We start from the raw sequence: 20231 nt of genomic DNA on the forward strand, positions 1-20231 counted from the left end.
CGGGCTGGACCAAACCCACGGATCAATTAAACATGCCTAATGTTTAAGCAGGGTATAGATAAAATAAATAAATAGATATCATTTAATAAACAATAATGATTTCTATGTTATGACAAATCCGTCAGATTTTTTCCACATTATAAAAATATAAATATATTTTTTTAAAAGAGATATATTTTAGATGTAAATAATAATAAAGACAAAAAATTAACTATTATTTACAAGAATTTAGAGCACACCACACGATCCTTCGGTAGAATCAGTACACAGTGGTCGTCAGCATCCCCCTACACCTCCCCTTCATCTTTTTCTTGTTCCCACTCTCAAGTCTTGACACCAATAAACATCATGGTATCCAACGCGTTTGCTTCCAAATCAAGAGTTTTTTTCCCTTCCGATCATTTATCTTTCGAATTATTTTTCCATGTTTGATCTCTATAATTTTTCCTGTTTCGAGATGTTTGATCATCGTTTGGTATTGATTGGTTTTTCATTTTTTCTGTTGATTCTTCGTTGATGATCATGTTTTCATTTTCTCTGGTCATGTATAGAAAAAAAAGGAGGGAAGGCCAACTGATATTGGCAAAAACGTTTTTTTTGTGGGGTGTAATTTCCAACAATTTTCGTCCTTAAAGTATGCTATGGAAAATTTTCCGATTGCAGGGATCAGATTTTGTCATCGTGGGTTGAATTTTGTTAATATCGTCTATTTTGATTAAATTAATATGCAAAATTTTACTTCCAACATGCTAAAATTGGTATCACTTTTCATGTTTTCTTTTTGGTCTGGCAAATTTTTTTCAGCAATTGGAGATATGATTGTTTTTACTGTTTGGATTTGATTCAACAGAAATCTTATGAGGAACAGAGCAGTGATGCTATTGCAAAATTGATGAATAAACTGACTCAACTGGAAAAGCAGATTCAGTCTGAAAGGGTTGCTTTTGTTGGTGTAATTTTCATTATTTTAGCCTCGTATCGTATGATATCTGCTGTTTTATTCTAGTCATCTTGAATTTAGTTTTATCTCTGCCAATAGCAAGATTAAGGCATCAAATTCTAAAGACTGGATCTTAATTCTCCGTAAAGTCGAAATCTTTTTCCTTTATTCACCACTATCAATGACTAACTTTGCTTTTTACGTAATGAGAAGTTAGCCTCATGAAATAGCCAGAAGGTTCAAGCTTAAGTGAATAAACTTGATCAACATGATTGTAAAGCCGAAATCTTTTTCCCGTATTCACAACGACCAATGACTAACTATCATGACCATTAGCTTGAATCCTGATATCTTAAGTGAATAAACTTGATCAACATTTCCACTTTAAATTGCTAATTTTCTCTAACAACGACTTTTCTTAGAGATGAGGTGGTTATTTTATTTTTTGTTTTGCTCAGGAAAAACTAGAGAAAAATAGCCAGAAGGTTCAAGCTTATGTCGCTGATATTAAAACATTGACTGAATCAAGGAATGATCTTACTGTTGTAAGGAGTAATGATTCTGCAAACTTTCTATCTCTGAGAATGGTTAATCCTCTCTGCAAAGTAAGCGGGCTTGCTGAAGGATCTGCAGATAGAGATGCCATTAACAATAGCAGAGAAAATACTAGCAGTGAAGACATTGCATTTTCTGCGACTGCGAAACTTCCACTTGTTGAGAAGTTGCTTCCATATACCACTTGGATTTTCTTAGATAGGTACCATAATCTTATAGACTTCTGCTATGTGGTTTATTTGACCATTTTATTTTCTAGAAGGAGGTAGTACCTAGTTTTTCTGTAGATCTTCATTTTTTTCCTGAAGAAATAAGTACCTGTTAATGTTATGAAAATTGAAGTTTTTCTGGACAGGTGTGAGAATTAGCATATTTATGGCATGAAATGGGTAAGTTTATTATATAACTGTCAAGTGATGCCTGCATCAAATCATACGAGGAAGATTTTCTGTTGTCCTTAATTTGTTTATGGGAGCATATTGCAATACCTTGATTTGGATATTGTATCAGTAGCTGTGACATGCCGCTAGTGGTTTTAGTTGACGTTAGTCCAAAATCGTGAACCACAAAGAAAGTGGTTTAGACCACTTGCATTTGATAAATGATGGTATTAGTTAACTGTGTATTTTTAACCCCATAAAGCATATAATATTGTTTTTTCTGTACTTTTCTATAAGAGCATTGAAGGATATAATGCTATTGACAGGACTTGTGCAATCTTGTTTGATAATTTGAATGTTTTAGGCCAAATGGCTGTTTATATGCGAGATTACAAGAACATCGTTCATGTGTTGAATTTGAATTCATTGTATACTTTTGCTTTTGGGGCAATAGATTTAATTGTTGTGTATGTTCACCTTTTTGTTTTTGTGATTAAAATTTGCTAACCTATGTGCATTTTGTGGTGGTCTTACATGAAGTAAAGTTTATATTTGGTATTGTTTTTGCATGAATACTTTGCATTATCCACAGAAATCAGAGAATGGCTGAAGACCAATCAGTTGTTGGAAGGAGACGAATTTACTACGATCAACATGGTAGTGAGGCATTGATCTGTAGCGATAGCGAAGAAGAGCTCGGAGGATTGGAGGGAGAGAAACATGAATTTTCTGAGGCAGAAGATCGTATTTTGAGGTTAGTTTGTCTACTGTTGATGTACATAATATGCCATGTCCATGTTTATGTACCATATTTCATGTGATTTGACTTTTTGCCACTTGTCAACTACTTTACTAGTCTTCATGAATCACCTTTTATTGAATGAATGGGACTAAGCCCAACCACGGTTCCCAGGAACCACATGTCCACATCCAATAACTGAAACCGGAACTGTGAACTTACAATTCAGTTCCAATTCCTAAAAATAAGGAACCGGAACTGCAGCCGTAACTTATCTTAAATTTTAAGATCTTGTATCATACCTAGCACTGTAAGTTATGTAATTTAAACTATTTGATCTAAATGAATTAAATTTAACCCATTATTTTTAATTTTATTTTGATAAAAACTAAGTATGATTGCTGGACTACTAATTTCACTTCTCATATTGTATCATTATTTTTCTTTTTTCCTTTAAATTTAAAAGAATAAATGAAGGATTGTGTGCTGGTGCCTTTGAAGGCATTTCAAACACAATATTCTCCAATGAGCTGCAATAGCTCGTGTTCTAAGAATGTCAACATCGATGATTAAATCGAGTTTGGTTAAAAACCAAGCGGAAGAAACTCGATGCAATCCTTCGTGAAGAATACTGTTAAATTAGAAAACGTTTTAATTTATGTAAACTGAATAACTGAAAAGCAGAGGATCAATTGTCACATATATCAGTTCAGTTATGGCAATAACTGAACTGACGGATGCTCTAACTGATCAAGTCAGTTTGAAAACAACAGTTAATCAGTTAAATACACGAGATATGTTTATGGATGTTCGGAGACTTCAACTGCTCCTACGTCACCCCTTCTACCACCTCGGGTAGGATTTACTAAAAAACTTTGATTTATACAACTACTTGTACAAACCCACCCAGCTTAGGACTTATCCACTGCCTAACTGAACTCCTAGTCTAGACTGAAGGCAGTACCTTTCAGCCAACACTTCTTTAACGTCTATGTGAGAAAGACTACTTACACAAGTTTAACGTCTTTGTGCAAGACTGTATTTGGGTGGTGGTGAGTATGTACGTGTGTGAGAATTGAACAAGGATGTTCTCACACACTGAGGGAAATAAGCTTCTTAAACTAAGCTGATAACACGTTGAAGTGTCCCTCTGGGCTGATTTGCTTCTTGAAAGCTGATAAGCATTTAGCGTGCCCTCTCTTTTCTTTTTGATTTCTCTTCACTACTAGAGTCTTCGCTGATCTTATATTTATATAGGCGGGAAACTGATCGTACAGTGAGACACAATAATTGTATCCATTGTATTTTGAATTCGTTCCTTCGACTTTGTGTCTCGACTTTTTGACTGTCCTTCTGAAACGTTTGTCTTTAATGCTCTGATGCAACGTTCATTATTGTCCTTTGACTGGACAATTGCTTTGTACCTTTGTGTATAACTGGAAACCACTGAATGAGTTTGTCTTCATCTACATCTGAAAGATTCTTAACTGACGCTCCGAACTAGTCAGCTGAACTGATCTTCAGTTGGGCTGGTGAAATCAGTTGACTCGTCAGTTGAACTGTCAAACTGATTTCACTCTCGTTCTGTTGAACTGATCAGCTGGGCTTCTTCATCAGTTGAACACTCCTTCGGCTGGTCAGGCTTCTGAGGTTCTCCTGCTGAACCACCTATCAACTGGACGATCAGCTGAACTGCTCATTTGACGTATCAGTTCACCTGATTTGGTTTGTGCGATCAGTTGGGTCTTCAGTTTGCGATGTAAATAACTCGTAACTGATCCTAGCTTCTGCACACTAAGGTAAATCATTAGTATCACAAAATAACAAGTTTTGTTAACATCAAAATTGAGATTGCGAACTTGAAAAGTTCCAACAATAAATGTTTGTTCAAAGTTGTTCAAACCGTAACCGTTAAAAACCGAATCCGAAACCTTAGAAGCAGGAACCGATCCAAGCGGTTCGTTACCTATTTTACCTTTTGTTGGAACCAAAACCGTTGGTTTTGAAAGCATGGTTAGGCCTATTTGGAACTCAAAAACTTGATTGGGCTTTATTTCACAGTAAATAATTAAATAAAAATACAATGCCCATTTTAAATAAAATAGCTTGATTTGATCGTAAGAATACAATGTCGAGTTTTAATACAGACATGAGAATCGGGTTGTCGTTTCACCCGGACTAACTAGCAAGCACCAAATAAAATTATGTGACTATATTTAACATATGAAAAAAACTGAACAATTTAAATAAAATAAAATATAATTCTCAAATACCAACCAAAGTAATCAGATAGCAAGGAAAGTTCGTTGAGAAAAGATTGTTAAGATTTCAGTTCAGAATGCCAGTCCCCACAATTCTCAATTATTATTATTTTTATTGAAATTCCATCTATTTCTGGGATGACAATTTTTCCTAGTTTATTTAATATACTATCTGAAGTTATATCAAACCTAATATTAATTTGCAACAATTGCATTTCTTTAAATTGTTTAGCAATCAATATTCTGTTAAATTCTATGAAAAACACTACCCTTCGATTAAATTATTTTATTTTATCATTTGATCTCAATCTAAATCCATAATATGTAATATTATGTCATCTCTATCTCAATTGTAGTATATAAAATCATTCAAAGGTAGCTACTTTTTGAAAGCATTAAAAACAAGCACGCAATCAGAAAATTCAGGAGTACAATCAAATAAGATCAATAAAATCATACGTCAAACAAAGGATGCTCTAATCTGATAAAATAAACTTAGTTCATAAGTATAAATGATGTTTAAAAATGCTTCTCAACAATCCAAACATAATCAATTCAAAATAAAATAAAAACAAAGTTTAGGAAGATGAATAAACTCTCAAAGTCACCTCCGTTGAATCTTTTTCTTCCTCCCTATCTTCTCAATTGCTCCCTTTATGTTCTTCTCCTCGAACGTATGAGTTTTGATGAAAGTATCTAAAGGAAATTGGAACCTCTTATTTCCTAAAACATGAAGATATGTCAAGATTTGTTTGGACATGGTACTTGAATCTTTTATTCATTCAATTAATAATTAGACAAAATTGCAGGGCTACTTGAGATCTAGTGGAATACACAATTCAAATAAAAGGAACATAGTCGTGCTGTATTGTCCAATTTCTCACTTTGTACTTGATTGTATTTGGTCCTTACTCCTTAGGTTATCTGGTTCATATTTTTCCTCATGTTGTGATGCCATTGGGCGACTCCAAGGAGCCTAAACAATGCAATTGTTTCCTTTTTCCGACATTTCGACTCTATTCCTTGATTTCAGCTTTACACCAACACAAATCATGATTAGTTAGCTATATGTATCAGTTTAGCCATTGAAATTGACCAAAATACTATAAATTGAATCAAGGAAATTATATGAAATTGAATCAAGGAAATTATATGAAAATATAAATCTATCAACTGTATAAATCATTGTTCTAAAAGGTGTCACCCTAGGACCCCCTAGGTCGCCCACCGCCCGAATACAAAGTTGACGCTTCTGGTCGTTGCCTCATTAATCGGTCGCCTAGCGGATATATATATATATATATATATATATATATATATATTAAAAAACAGATTTAAAAAAAATAAAATTAAAAGCACATCACCTCGAAATCTAATTTTTATTATCAGAATATTTCAAATACATTATTATCATACCATCATGCTTGTCAATATTTTTTTCGAAAAAAAACATGTACCTTGATCTGTACTTCAAAATATCATGGATTTTGAGTTTGAATCCGATACAGGTGGAGTGTTGGAGAAATATAGAAATGAACTAAAAGAAGAATTAGGGATATAGTAAAAAAAACTGCCTAGGTGCCATCCGCCGCCGGCCTACCACCTAGCGTTTTTTAGAACACTGGTATAATTAGGTTTTATCCATATAAAGGGCTTTAATGTATTCTGATTTTGATTTTTAAAAAGAAAAAAGAATAGAAACACAAGGAAAAAGACCACTTGTGCTGGACCGGTGGACCAGTAATATAGTGTTTGTGCCTGTAGGTGGGGATCAATAAACGGATAAAAAAGAAAAGGCTATATATAATCGGGAGACTAGACCAAAAACGCCGAAATAAATACAAGATAGTCTTAGAGTGGATAGTAATTTGTAACATATTAGATCCCAAACCTATCTAACTTTATAGGAGCAGGGATATCTGCTTGATGAATTTCTCCAGAAAAAAATTTGACCGGGTTCCTACTTTATTAAGCAGTTAACTAAAGCACTTGCCATGGAACTGAACTGCCTTTCAAATAAAGATGCGAAAAAAAAAAATCCTAAATTGGCAAATTAATTCCTTATCTTGAGGACTAGGTGCAACAAGTCCCATTTGCGATCAGTAGCTTGAAGGAGTCTTAAAGAAGTAAGAGAGCCTGTAACCAAATAGGGAATAAAACAATGTCAGCACAAAATTGAAGCCCTTTCCTTATTGCAAAAAGTTATTCCAAAATATTCGATCTCCAATGAAAACCTGTTCAACCAATGAAAACTACACAAACATTTGACACCAACCCAATGTTGTACACATGTTTTTTACCTTTATCTTTTGTCACTCTATTTGGCGTAGTAGTACGGCTTTAACGAACATATCGAAAATTTTCTCATTTTTTTTCTATTTGAAGGTGGTGGTGGATCTTTGCACATGAAATCAAAATGGTAACCCTTATTTATGAAAGCCGATGTATTTATCCTGTTGACTCGGTTTCACCATATTTGGCTTGAATCTGTTTATAGGAAAGTTCTGTGTAATTATAAATGTGAAAGAATTTAAGTCATTTTGCATGTTCATGAGACCCGAAGTCTCATTTTTACTGTTTAGTAATCTTTCCTCCTTGTTGGTTCCTGGTCAAAACCACATAGAATAACTGTTAAAACAAAATTATGCATGTTGTTTATTAGATATAAACCCGATTCATTTCGCTGTTTTTATGAGCTCGAGCTTTGGAAAAGCGGTTTCAATTAGTTGGCTTTCAGTGGCCTTTGCTGCATAAAGCCTGGCCAACTTATACCTATACACCTTGGACATGAATTTCAGGCATTTATTTGTTGATCTCCTGGTTACACAAGTGAGGGCATTTTAAATATTAAACTATTAATTGTACATCATTCCACGAGCTTGGATTTTTGGGACATGTGGTTTCAGCATAGTTTGGATTAACCTTTTGAATTGGTGTGATTCCTTTTTGCTGATTTTTTGCATTCAAAGCCCATTGGCAGTTTCCAGAATTATGTTATATGCTCATTTGTGAATTTATAGGATGGCCTTTCAGGAGTATGGAGTTAGTGCTGACATTCTCAATGTACTGACCCAATTTGTTGGGGGAACTGCAGTGGAAATTGAGGTGATCTATATATTTTATTTTAAAAGTTTTAACAATTAGAAGGGATAAAACTTCACAAATCATGGTGTTTCGTTTTGATAAATGCGTACATATTTCCTCTGAGAGGTATTCTACTTGTCATTTTTTAATTGTATTTCCTATATTTTTACAACTGTCTCTCTCTATTGTTTAGATGTATTCACTCCTGGTATATGCAGGAGCGCTGCGACATGCTCATGGAAAAAGATCAGGTGACTGAGGAACATAATTTGAAAAGGATTGGAGAAGTAAAGTCTGAAAATGACGCATTTCTGGTCAAAAGCCTCACAGCTGCCTTAGATTCTTTCGATAATCTATTTTGTCGCCGTTGTCTGGTAGATGACCTGACAGATCTTTTTCTTCTTTTTTTGTTTGTATATATTTTTTCACTTTCATTAATATTCCCACCTTCACTATGTTATTGTTACTTTTTTTATTTATTTATTTTATTACTTTTTTTTCGTTCACAGATATTTGACTGTCTTTTGCATGGCTGTTCACAAAATCTAATTTATCCTGTAAGCGAAAGGTTTTTTGAAAGTACTAAGAATATTTGAGATTTTTCCATTTGTTGATTTCAGAAAATAATTGATTGACAGAGTGAAAAGCAATACTGCCCATTTGATACCGAGGAGGACCGTAAAGTTTGTGGTGATCAGTGTTATCTTGAGGTATGACTTTATTGAGGAGTTTGTAAATAGTAAAGAGACTACATCTTCAGCCATAAATATACAAGAAAACAATTTTTTTTTTTGCACTGCTTCACTGCACCATCCGTTACACACATTTTTTCATTCAGATCGCTTGACTTGTTTTCTTGATGCTGCTGGTATTAAGGTTAGGGATGCTATCAAATATAAGGGGAAAGAGGTCACGGAAGTCCCTTTGAAGTATTTATCAGATTCGGTTGGAAAGTCCATAGAAGCTTCAGTGAAACAAAGTGAATGGAGACCTTTTGAGGAAGACTTGTACTTGAAGGGCACACTCATATTTGGAAGAAATAGGTATGGAACTCTATTTGTTTTCAATAGTTATTTCCTGCAGATATTTTAAATTATGTAGCTGCATAAATTGCATGCAATCCTAATTAGAATCCATAATGTTATAACTTCTTAAGTTTCAATCTTTTTTCCGGGCCAATAGTAATGGGGAAAGATGGAGAGATTGGAGCATTTCACTTCATTTTCCAACAACAATGTAGTTTAGTATAAGAAAATATATGCTGGAGAAGATAAATCTTATTCCTCTCTCTGAACTGAGTACTACAATTTATTCAAATCAAATACTGAATTGAGGAGTACAATTTATTCAAATCAAATAAGAAGATAACAACCTAATCTAATCTATCCAAAGTTTAAAATATAAAACAGTAGATGAAAGTTTATCTAATAATTCAAATGCCCATCATTATATAATTTCTGAATTTTCAACACTCTCCCTCGGGTTGAGTTGCATATGTCGATCATGCCCAACTTGGACACCAAGTCATCGAACGGTGGTCAGAACAGGGTCTCTGTTAGGATGTCTGCAGCTTGTGATTGGCTCTAAACGTTGCTGAATTTCATGATTCCATTCTCAATCTTTTCATTCATGAAACAACGATCGGCCTCAACATGTTTGGTTCGATCATGATGAGCTGGATTCTTGGCAATACTTAATGCAGCTTGATTGTCACATTTTAGTCCTATTGTCTGATGGCCTTCCAATTTCAATTCAGTCAACAATCCTTGAAGCCATATACTTTCGCAAATCCCATTTCAATTAAGTCATTGTTGGAAACTAAATTTCAGTGATTTGACAAAACTAAGCATCGTATTTATTGGACTAACTGATCAAGTAACCAGGCTTCGCAAATCAACTATCAGTTGCCTAACTGAAGATTAATGTGCATAATATTAAAGACAACTGATACCAGCGTAACTGAATTTTCAAGTCAACTGACTGATCAGTCGTAAACCAATCAGTCGATATATTCAGTCGAAAACACACAAGCTATTGCAACACGCCATCAGTTGAAAAGGACATTCAACCGACAATAGTACAAAGCAGACTGCAACTCGGAGTGGAACGCCGCGTTTCAGAATCTACAATGTACGAATGTCAGAGAATATTGACATGGCAATCAACGGATATAAAATTCAAGTTATATTTATTGTTACCGTTGGAAGAGAAGCCTATAAATAGGTGAAGAGGGCAGCAGAGAAAACAACAACGAACAACTATTCTATTCAAGCTTGCTGTTACGCTGCTAAAATAACTACTCGCATTCAAATATCAAAAGCTCACTCTTATCAGATTGATCAGTAGCAATCAAGGCTACATTTACGAGCTTGTTAGCACTTTGAAATCTTTGTTAGATTCATTCAGTCGTGTTAAATTCAGTCACGCACTATAAAAGTTTTTGTGAACTAAGAGTTTCAGTTTTGGCAGTGTCAAGTCCAAACTGAAGTGGGTCAGTACAACTTTTGTATTCGATCAAAGTCTTTTAGTGAAAATCCTATCTTCGTGATAGAAGGGGTGACATAGGAGTTATTCTATTCTCCGAACATCCAAAAACAAACCGTGTGCATTTTATTTCAGTTATTATTTTCAGTCGGTTATTCTATCTCTCAGTCAGTTTACTTCCGCAATTGTTTTCTTAGTTAAACTGATTGTTATCGATTGACGAGATACCGAGTGTCAGTTTGTCACTAAACTGAACCCAATTTTCGAAAAATATACATAATCCGTGAGTGTTTATTCAAACCCCCCCTTTTAAACACTTATCACCTTCTAACCGATCCTTTCAGTCATCAATCCTTGAAGCCATATACCTTCACAAATCCCATTAGCCAAGGACCGGAATTCCACTTCTGCCCTACTTTTTGCCACTACAATTTGCTTCTTGCTGCGCCGTGTTACTAGGTTATCCCATACAAATGAGCATTACCCAGATGTGGATCGTCTGGTAGTAGAAGATCATGCCCATTTATCATTACTATATAACTGTATATTTCTTGTGGTAGTTTTGCAAAAACATAGTCCCTCTCCAGGGGATCCTTTTAGGTACTTAAATACTCGAAAAACAGCCTCCACCTCTATTGGATTATTCATGAACTGACGTACGATGCTTACAACAAATCCAATGTCACGTCTCGTGTGAAAAAGATTTATCAGCTTACCCACTGATCTCTGATATCTTCCTTTGTCGACTGATGGACTATCTTTTTTCCTTCCAATTTTTATTTTTGGGTCCGTAAAAGTATTGACAAATTTGTACCCTCAACATCCCTGTTTCCTTCACGAGGTCCAAAACATATTTTCTTTGTGAAAGACTACAGATGCAAATGTTTCTTGATAATCGATCCCACATGTTTGGTTATACCCTTTTGATACTAGCCGTCCTTTAAATCGTTCAATGCTTTTATCAGTCTTATGCTTGACTGTTAAAATCTTGCAACCAACAGCTTGTTTTCCAGGTGGAAGTTCAATGTTTTGCCAAGCATTGTTCTTTTCGAGAGCATGTATTCATCAAAGATAGCAGTCCTCCAGTTTGGATTTTGGAGGGCATCGGTGATGCTTGATGGAACATGTACCTGATCTAAAATCATAACAAAGGCTTGATATGCAGGAGATAAAAGATCGTGTGAGATAAAGTTACTTGTAGGGTGTTGGGTGCATGATCTAACTCATTTCCTCAATGCAATGGGCCATTCATCAAGTTCATCAATCTTAGGTGAGTCAGAACTCATCGTACCTGGATTGTTTTTCAGATAATCTAGCGGCGAAGAAGTACTGTTGGTTGGCTGATTGTGTGCGTGTTCCTGATAATTCTCAAGTTGAAGTGGCCTTCTGAGAGAATAAACATGGTCATAAAGTGGAATAGGATATTCAGGATGAGGCTGGGGGAGTGTAGGATGTGTCTGTGAGTTATATAGTATGTTGGTGGGAGTTTGTTACATACATGGTGCATCTGGGGTGATGAGCTCCAAATTCTGAGGCTCATTCGTGACAAGCTCATCCTGAACCAAGGAAGGTGGAAAGAAAGGTTCAGCTTCATTGAAAGTGACATCCATGGAAGTGTAGAATTTCCTGGTGACTGGAGAATAATGCTTGTAGCATTTCTGATTAGGAGAGTACCCAAGGAAGATACATTTGAGAGAGCGAGGATCAAATTTGCCCCGAAGTTGGGAATGAATGTGTACAAAGACTAGGCAATCAAATATTCACATGTGAAAGTTGTAGAGAAGGTGGGAATTGAGGTAAGACTCGAGGAGGGTTTGTGTTGGTGTTCGCAAGTTAAGGACACGAGAAGACATCCAATTGATTGATGAGGTGAGTGGCTGTTAGGACGACGTCACCCCAGAAATGATGAGGGGCATTACGGGTGAATAACAAGGAACATGCAACATCTAGGAGATGACGGTTTTTTTCGTTTGGCTACACCATTTTGTTGAGGGTGTCAACGGATGAGCTTTGATGAACAATTCCACTAGCGATTAGCTAATCACCCAATCCAGAGTTAAAGAAATCACGTTCAGTGCGTAGGATTTGAATTTGGTTGAGAATTGTGTTTAGATTATATCGTGGAAGGTTTTAAAAATTGTGGAAGTTTCCCTCTTTTCTTCATGAGAAACACCTAAGATAGACAAGTATGATTATCAACAAATAATAAGAACCAACGTGTAACCGTTATGTTTTTCACACGTGAAGGGCCCCGAATATCACTATGAATAAGGGCAAAGGGTTTGGATAGTGTATATGATTGTGGTTTGAATGCATTGCAAGTATGTTTAGACAGTTGACAAACATCACAATGAGGAAAATGCAAAAAAACATCACAGTGCACTTCCAGTCGTGCCTCGGTCATATCAATAAACTGCTTATGGCAGGTGAGAGCAAAAAAATAAGCAGTGACCGTGGACTCTTCCTGGCAGAGATCGTGAATAGTAGATTCCGTCGCAAAGAGCTCTGTCGCGTTGTCCCTACATGAGTACGTTTCACAAGCCACGTCCCATATATCTTTGGTAGTGGAGCAGAGATGAAAATTTTCTCCAATCTCAGACGTCATGTAATTTATCAACTATGACATGATCAAATTGTTCGTAGCCTTCCATGTTTTGACCTTGGCATCATTGGAATCAGGTGGGTCGCCGATCCCGTAAGGATGTCTTCCTTGCCTCGGCCGCAGATGGACATCATCACAGATTGCGACCAAGAGAGGAAATTATGGCCATTAAGTTTATGACACGTGAAGGAGATTGTAGACATCGCCCAAGCTCGGGGTCGTCGTCACCGGAGTGGAGGCGTTGTCGGAAGAGGAGGCCATACCACACTTAGTCATTGGCCGAACCCGACTTTTGATACCATGTAGTTTGATATAATAATATATATGCTGAAGAAGAAGAAATCTTATTCCTTTCTCTGAACCGAGGAGTACAATTTATACAAATCAACATATGAAAGCAACTTGATCTAATCTATTCAAAGTTTAAAATATAAAACAATAGATCAAAGTTATATCTTATAATTCAAATGCTCGTCATTATCCGATTTGTGGATATTAAACAAACAATGATTCCAAATTATAAATATTAGCTTTAAATTCTGAGACTAGTTCTGAAACGTCTACTCATTTAAAATTCTACTGAAATATTTTTTTTTAAAAAGGGTATGACCGAACATACACACACACATCAACATTTAAATGAGTTAAATATGCGTTTTAAAAGGTCATCCAACCTCTGAATAAAAAGAACTGTAGTTAATTAAATCTTAAAATAAAATCAATCTCCTAGTCTACTGATTTAAAAGAGAAACTCGAACCGATAACATAAATCCGATGAATCAACAACGTATAACAAGATTCAAAAATATTTAATCATATTGCTTAAACCCATGTCTCATAAACATATTATGCGAAAAAACGCAAGGTATTCGGGTTATCCAGTGCACTACCCAGCTCCGCCTACTCAATCTTCAGCGCCTCCAGTATCCACATCAACTTGCTCACCTGCATCATTCACACCTAGTGAGTCTAAAGACTCAACACACCCGAACCATTATTGCAAGTACTACATAGGAGGCAACAGTGAAAAGTACCGTAATAAAAATATATTGCATGATCTTTAAAGCGTATCGTAAACGTAATAAAGCATACGTGTCAAAGCATGTCTCAACATATCATCATATACGTGTTCATTTTCTTTAATTGAATTCCGTTCATTAGTTGTGACTTTCGTATTATCGTGTCAGGCGATGGATCCATCTACGTGTAACCGTGGTACCCGGCAGTGGGGACATCAGCGACAACATTACCCGTCCACCGAGCCTTGGCCTTACATGTCATTGTGTCATCGTATTAGCCACAACCAACTCTTGTCCTTCAAAACATGTCATCATATTTATCACTTAATAAAACCATGCATACACGTAAATTTTTCTTAAAATCAAGCATGCAACGTATTTTTCATAATTACATAAAAAATCATATTCCTGATAACATAAGCATTTAAAACATGTCAAATCGTGTGTAGGGCACTGTCAGATGTAAAAACTCGACTCGGACGCAAAATGTCCATTTTACCCTTAGAAACCCTAATTGACCATTTTACCCATGTACTTCAAAATTTCAACCCTAAGCCAACCAAACTCCTTAAAACACCTCAAAACATATTTATAAGCATTTCCTAGAGGTAACCTCGATTCCGTTCCGTAACTTATACGATCCATTTTAAACTTTTACCGGGGTCCCGGTTTTAACCCGAATCAACCCGAAACTTAATCATATTTTTCCCAACTTAAACCATGACTTGAACCTACATGACCAGCCCTTAAACCTCTTATTTCCGACCACCTAGGACCCCTGGAAAAGACTCCTCAGCTGCTGGAAATTTCTTGCACCCTAGAGGACCGAACCCTACTCACACTAACAAGCTAAACGCTCAACCCTGTACCTGACTGGCTTGGACCAGCCTCGGAGCAGACCCCCCTAGGACCTGACTAGACACTTCTAGACCGACCTAGCCCTAGGAAACAGTCCCATGCATGTGAATCCCTCGGTTCCTCAAGGAGCGCACGATCTAGCCTTAACCTGACCTAACATGCCGTCAAGTTTCGATCTGCGCTTAGCCTCCCTACCAGCCGACCAAGGACCATCCCCAGCCCTGACATGGAACCCTCATGACCCAAACCAGCACCCGGAACAAGACACACACGGCTGCTCTCCTCCCCTCTACTCGATCTAGCCGATATGTGCAACATGTGACCCAAATGATCGGCCCCTTCGTCTAGCCCTTGCCCGAACTGAATCCTCCACTTGACACAATGAAAACCTGCTGTAAATGAGTCCCCACACGACGGTCCAGGCAGCCCCTTACCAGAAATACACAAAAACGTGAGTTACATGCAAGGAAAACGCATATTTCATGTCAAAAACCGTATAAAACTTTACACAACGTGCTAGATCGATGGTTCCTCATGCAAAAACATATAAACCAGTATATATTGATGTGAATGATGAGAAAAACGAGGTATAGGGCGTGCCTTTGCGTTTATACGCTCGAAAACCTGAAGACATTTGCGTAGAACGTGCACCGGAGAGGCGGAGAACAATTTCTTTGAAAAAAGCTTGAGAACACCTAAGGAGGAAGCTGCTGGATTTTCGAAACTTGCTACTGGAAAATGGAGAGGAGGGGTGGCCAACATATGGGTAGGAGATTAGGGTTTTTGGATGGTGGGTTTAATTTAATAATTAGTGTATAATGGACCCTTAATTAAAATTAAAGGGGTTAAAAGGATTTTAGGCCCATTAAGCAATAAAATAATCTCATCAAGCCCAATAACACTACCGAAAATTATTTCATTTAGGTACGGTTTTGAAAATATTTGCCCGAGCCCTGAAAATGTCCTCCGAGTAGTTAAAATTTGCATATCGGTTAAAAATATGACCCGGCGAGTAAAAATACCCAACCAAGACTCATTTTCAAAAATTATACTTAAATACACCATATATTAAATAATTGAAATTAATTATTTAATAAAAATATTTTTCCCAACTATCCCCGGTCTCCGTTACTTGTTCGAGCGCGAAATGGAACTTAAAAACCCTTATGCATGAAACTTTAATAAGCCATGAATTAAAACACAAATTCATTAAACAAACATGCATTTAATGCATTAAAACAATTTAATAAAATACATAAGAAATTTGACAACTTGCATGCATGCGGTTTACGCGGACCTTCAAATTTTTGGGACGTTACAAGTTCACACCGTGGTGATAAAGGCACGGTCATTTGAATAGAAGCAATAGTAATTGGTAGGCCTGAACTATAACATTGTCCACAAGACTCTGGCACGATAATAACATTCTTTCTTTTGGTTTTTCCTTAAGTTCTGGAAATTTTCCAATTACAACAATTGTGCAAACTCTACCTTGTTAAGCTAATTGTGACGTCCGTTTTACAGTTGCCTTATAGCCAGGAATTTGCTCCCTGGGCTGAAAACTTGCAAAGAAGTATCCACTTATATGTACGGTGATGGAGTGGTTGTACCTCGTGGATCTTCATCTGTGATGAGCCACTTTTCTAAAGATGTAGGCAAAGCGCACATGGATAATTCGGTTTGTACTAGCTTATCCCCTGACCGAACAGTTATATGATTCAACTTTTTGCATTTATACAAAAGTTAAAATTAAACTGAACCAAAATATATCTATTAGCATACCACATGCCATAGGAATTAATTTTCTCGTAAAAACTGAACCAAAATAATAATTTATTAGTTGTTTACTAGATGCCACTGGTATTACTTGTCTCGCATAAGTTATTCCTTCAGTCATGAGTTTTCCACCACTATCTTTGTATGTTTTCCAATTATGGAGCCTTGCTGAATATTTAAACTATTTGAAGATTGTGTTTCATGGTACAATCTAGTCAAAATTCTGCTGCGTGGATCACTTATTAGATAAATTCTCAGACGGAAGTAATTCTCTTAAATTGATATTTTGGTGTATGCTTTCAGCTGAATGTCCCTCAATTTTTTCACAAGAACCACCCATAGGTATTTAGTCCTATAAGAATTATGTTTCATGGAATACAAAGTTCAATGTGAAATTATTCTGCGATCCATCTGATAAGTAGTTGTGACTATTTTAGAATTTACCTATATCTAAACCTTCATTCAATCATTGAGGTATTTTTATTTTCAGTGTGATACAGCCAATTAGGATTTCTTGTTTTAACATCTATCATTAGTCTGAAACCTTTCTTTTCAGACAAAAAGAAATTCCATCTAGTGTTCTTTTTCCATTTGTATTCTGCAAATGTGTGAGTGGATGGTTAAAAATTTCAGACGCAATTGCCACATTTTACCAACTTTTTACCAGGAGCCAGAGTTTCCTGTCAAAACAAGAATATGTCGTAAAAGAGGCAGAGCCCGCAAAGTTAAATCCTCTTGGAAGTCTGCTGGCCATCCATCCCTGTGGAGAAGGATAGCAGAAGGGAAAGATGAGCCTTATAAGCAATATGTTCCATGCGGATGCCAATCCTTGTGTGGAAAGCAGTGCCCTTGTTTACAAATCGGAACTTGCTGTGAAAAATACTGTGGGTGTGTCAAGTTCATCTTTTGTTCATACGTCTATCTTTGGAATACTTAGTTCATACATGAAGATCAGAGACAATTTCAGGAAACAGAAAAATAAATCGTAAAGCTGTTTTCTGTAGATTTGATTGCATGTAGTTTGAGCTCGATGCATAGAATGAAGTCGAATTTTACAAAACTGGAGAATGCCTGGACCAATAGTTTGGCTAGTTCCTAGGATATTGAACATTGTTTTCCAGTCAATTCATCTTTAGTTCTCTCTTTGAAATTAATACCTTCGTACAAGAGCAAGAGTTACTGTCAGCATCTAGAACAAAAGGAGTTCTGTGTTAGGAGAATTCATTTCTTACTTCAAAATAAGTATAAAACTAGAAAGTTACGATATTTCAACAAAAATATCATCAAGATATAATTTTTCCTCGAGTAAAGAAGTGCATAAATTACTTGGTTCTTTTCATTGCTGCTAAAAATTGCACGCATGCTAGTCATGGTGCTTTATATAGTTCCTTGTGATTTCATTAATCTTTTGAAGTTGACACCACTTTAGTTCAAAATTCTTTTAGCCATGGATAAATCTGTATATTTTGGAGTTATTACTCCATTAATTTGACAACATGATGTAGAGCAATGCATTTTAAAGGATATGCAGTTTTAAAGCTAGAAGAATAAGCTTGTTCTCCATTCATGTATTCAAAGAGCTCTAGCTATCTGTGAATTTTTTTAAAATGTTAATTAGCTTAAAACCAATCTAGCGACACATTTATCCACTCTATTTTGACAAGGTTAAAGAATAATGTGTATCCTTTTATTCTCAGGTGCTCAAAAGGGTGTAAAAATAGATTTAGAGGATGTCATTGTGCTAAAAGTCAATGCAAAAGCCGGCAATGTCCTTGTTTTGCAGCTGGACGCGAATGTGACCCCGATGTTTGCCGAAATTGCTGGGTTAGGTATTTTATCTTTTTGTTCACTCGCTTTTTATTGCGTTGACAGATATTTTTTGGTGTATAGGCTTAGTGCCGAACTTAAATTCAAGGAAAAAGAAAGATGAGGCCAAGAGATCATTTTTAAATTTTTGGAAAGTTCTTGATGTTGATATCTCCACTGTTTCTTGACTTGTCACCAGAGTTTCCGGCTGTTTAGGTTTTATATTAAATGCATTGCCGAGCCTTGAAAATTTTCCTGTTCTTTTATGAAAATCCTTTACTTCCATAACCAACTTGGAATGGATTTTTTGCAAACTTTTCTCTTCATGATGGGTTGATCTTTGAAGTCCTTGTGGACAGCCAAAGATCTCCATTAGATATTAGCTCAAAAATTTTCAGTGTCCTATTATTACACACCCCCAGCCCCCGCATACCTCCGGAGAAAATAACATAAAGAAAAAATGCGCGCGCACGCACTAATTTGGCATTTTATTACGCTCAACATTGATTATGTTGAAAGTAATTTCAACATTGTGCAGCTGTGGTGATGGTTCATTAGGTGAGCCGCCAAAACAAGGAGATGGTCAGTGTGGAAACATGAGACTCTTTCTGAGGCAGCAGCAAAGGGTAACAGATTTTCTAATTCACTGTATTTCTTCACTAATTCCAAAATTCGGTAGCCTCGTTCACTTCTTTTTTCCCCGTCACAGATCCTACTGGCTAAGTCAGATGTTGCTGGATGGGGAGCATTTTTAAAGGTAAGAGGGAGATTTTTTTCCTGCCTAGATTTTTCTTGTGTCAAATTGTTATGCTAACGCTGGAAAAGTAATTCCAGAATTCTGTCAATAAAAATGATTACCTTGGAGAATATACTGGTGAGTTGATCTCCCATCGAGAAGCAGATAAGCGGGGAAAAATCTATGATCGTGCAAATTCCTCTTTCCTTTTTGACTTGAATGATCAGGCAAGTAAAATCTCCAGTTTTAGACTAAAAACCATTCCTTAAAATTTTTATTGCAATTGACGTAGTGAATGAGCCACTGCAATTGCCATATATTGACTGTTATCCTCAAACGATGCAAAAGGTATGAATTGTTCTCGTGTTTCAGTATGTTCTTGATGCTTACCGCAAAGGAGATAAGTTGAAATTTGCTAACCATTCATCAACACCCAACTGTTACGCCAAGGTAGTGATTATGTTTCTTTTTTTTAATAGCTCTACTGCTTTCAATGAGCTGATACATTATGGTCTCAACAGGTAATGTTGGTGGCTGGTGATCACCGTGTCGGCATTTTTGCCAACGAGCGTATTGAAGCTGGTGAAGAGCTCTTTTATGATTATCGTTATGGTCCGGATCAAGCACCTGCATGGGCTCGGAAGCCCGAGGGTTCAAAGAGAGATGGTTCACCTGTAACTCAGGGTCGACCAAAAAAGCACCAATCTGGTTGAGGTCCAGTTATCTTTACTACATATGATACCCAGAACCACTGTACTTTTTCACCTGTTATATATTAGATCGTATAGTGAATTATTGAGATTAAGTTTGAGTCACGGGATAATATGTCATGACTTGTTCCTTTGAAGTACTCATATATGTATTTAGCCATAATGCCAAGAAACTGAGCTGACAATTTGATACAATGAAATAAAAATCTCATTGGAAGCATTTTCCAAAAAATAATATTTTTTTGTGGTGAGAGATAGGTGAACAAATGCAGGTGTGAACT

General features: G+C 36.3%; 1 protein-coding gene across 3 annotated transcripts; it reads left to right on the forward strand.

Moving 5' to 3' along the window:
- Nucleotides 1–229: 229 nt before the first annotated feature.
- On the forward strand, nt 230–20158 carry LOC142553777 (histone-lysine N-methyltransferase EZA1). Of its 3 annotated transcripts, none has more exons than XM_075664276.1 (17): nt 230–351; nt 851–952; nt 1399–1697; nt 2468–2629; nt 7896–7980; nt 8178–8333; nt 8469–8516; nt 8598–8669; nt 8836–9002; nt 16447–16600; nt 17366–17586; nt 18396–18527; nt 19043–19130; nt 19214–19261; nt 19339–19467; nt 19613–19690; nt 19762–20158. In XM_075664276.1, the coding sequence occupies exons 1-17, from the start codon at nt 349–351 to the stop codon at nt 19951–19953; spliced, it is 2136 nt and encodes a 711-aa protein (XP_075520391.1). In that variant the 5' UTR covers nt 230–348; the 3' UTR covers nt 19954–20158. The 3 variants fall into 3 exon arrangements, with proteins under 3 accessions (XP_075520391.1, XP_075520390.1, XP_075520389.1); XM_075664275.1 differs by having other exon boundaries at nt 349–475; nt 851–937; XM_075664274.1 differs by having other exon boundaries at nt 350–475.
- The last annotated feature ends 73 nt before the right edge of the window (nt 20159–20231 follow it).

The sequence above is a fragment of the Primulina tabacum genome, chromosome 8 (assembly GCF_025594145.1).
Source record: "Primulina tabacum isolate GXHZ01 chromosome 8, ASM2559414v2, whole genome shotgun sequence".
In the NCBI taxonomy this organism is placed as follows: Eukaryota; Viridiplantae; Streptophyta; class Magnoliopsida; order Lamiales; family Gesneriaceae; genus Primulina; species Primulina tabacum.

Excerpts from the sequence above, each read along its gene's own strand:
- LOC142553777 (XM_075664274.1), top strand. The coding sequence starts at position 425 with ATGTTTGATCTCTATAATTTTTCCTGTTTCGAGATGTTTGATCATCGT. Across the intron at positions 1,698-2,467 it reads ACTTGGATTTTCTTAGATAG|AAATCAGAGAATGGCTGAAG; the intron begins GTACCATAATCT and ends CATTATCCACAG. Across the intron at positions 9,003-16,446 it reads CTCATATTTGGAAGAAATAG|TTGCCTTATAGCCAGGAATT; the intron begins GTATGGAACTCT and ends TCCGTTTTACAG.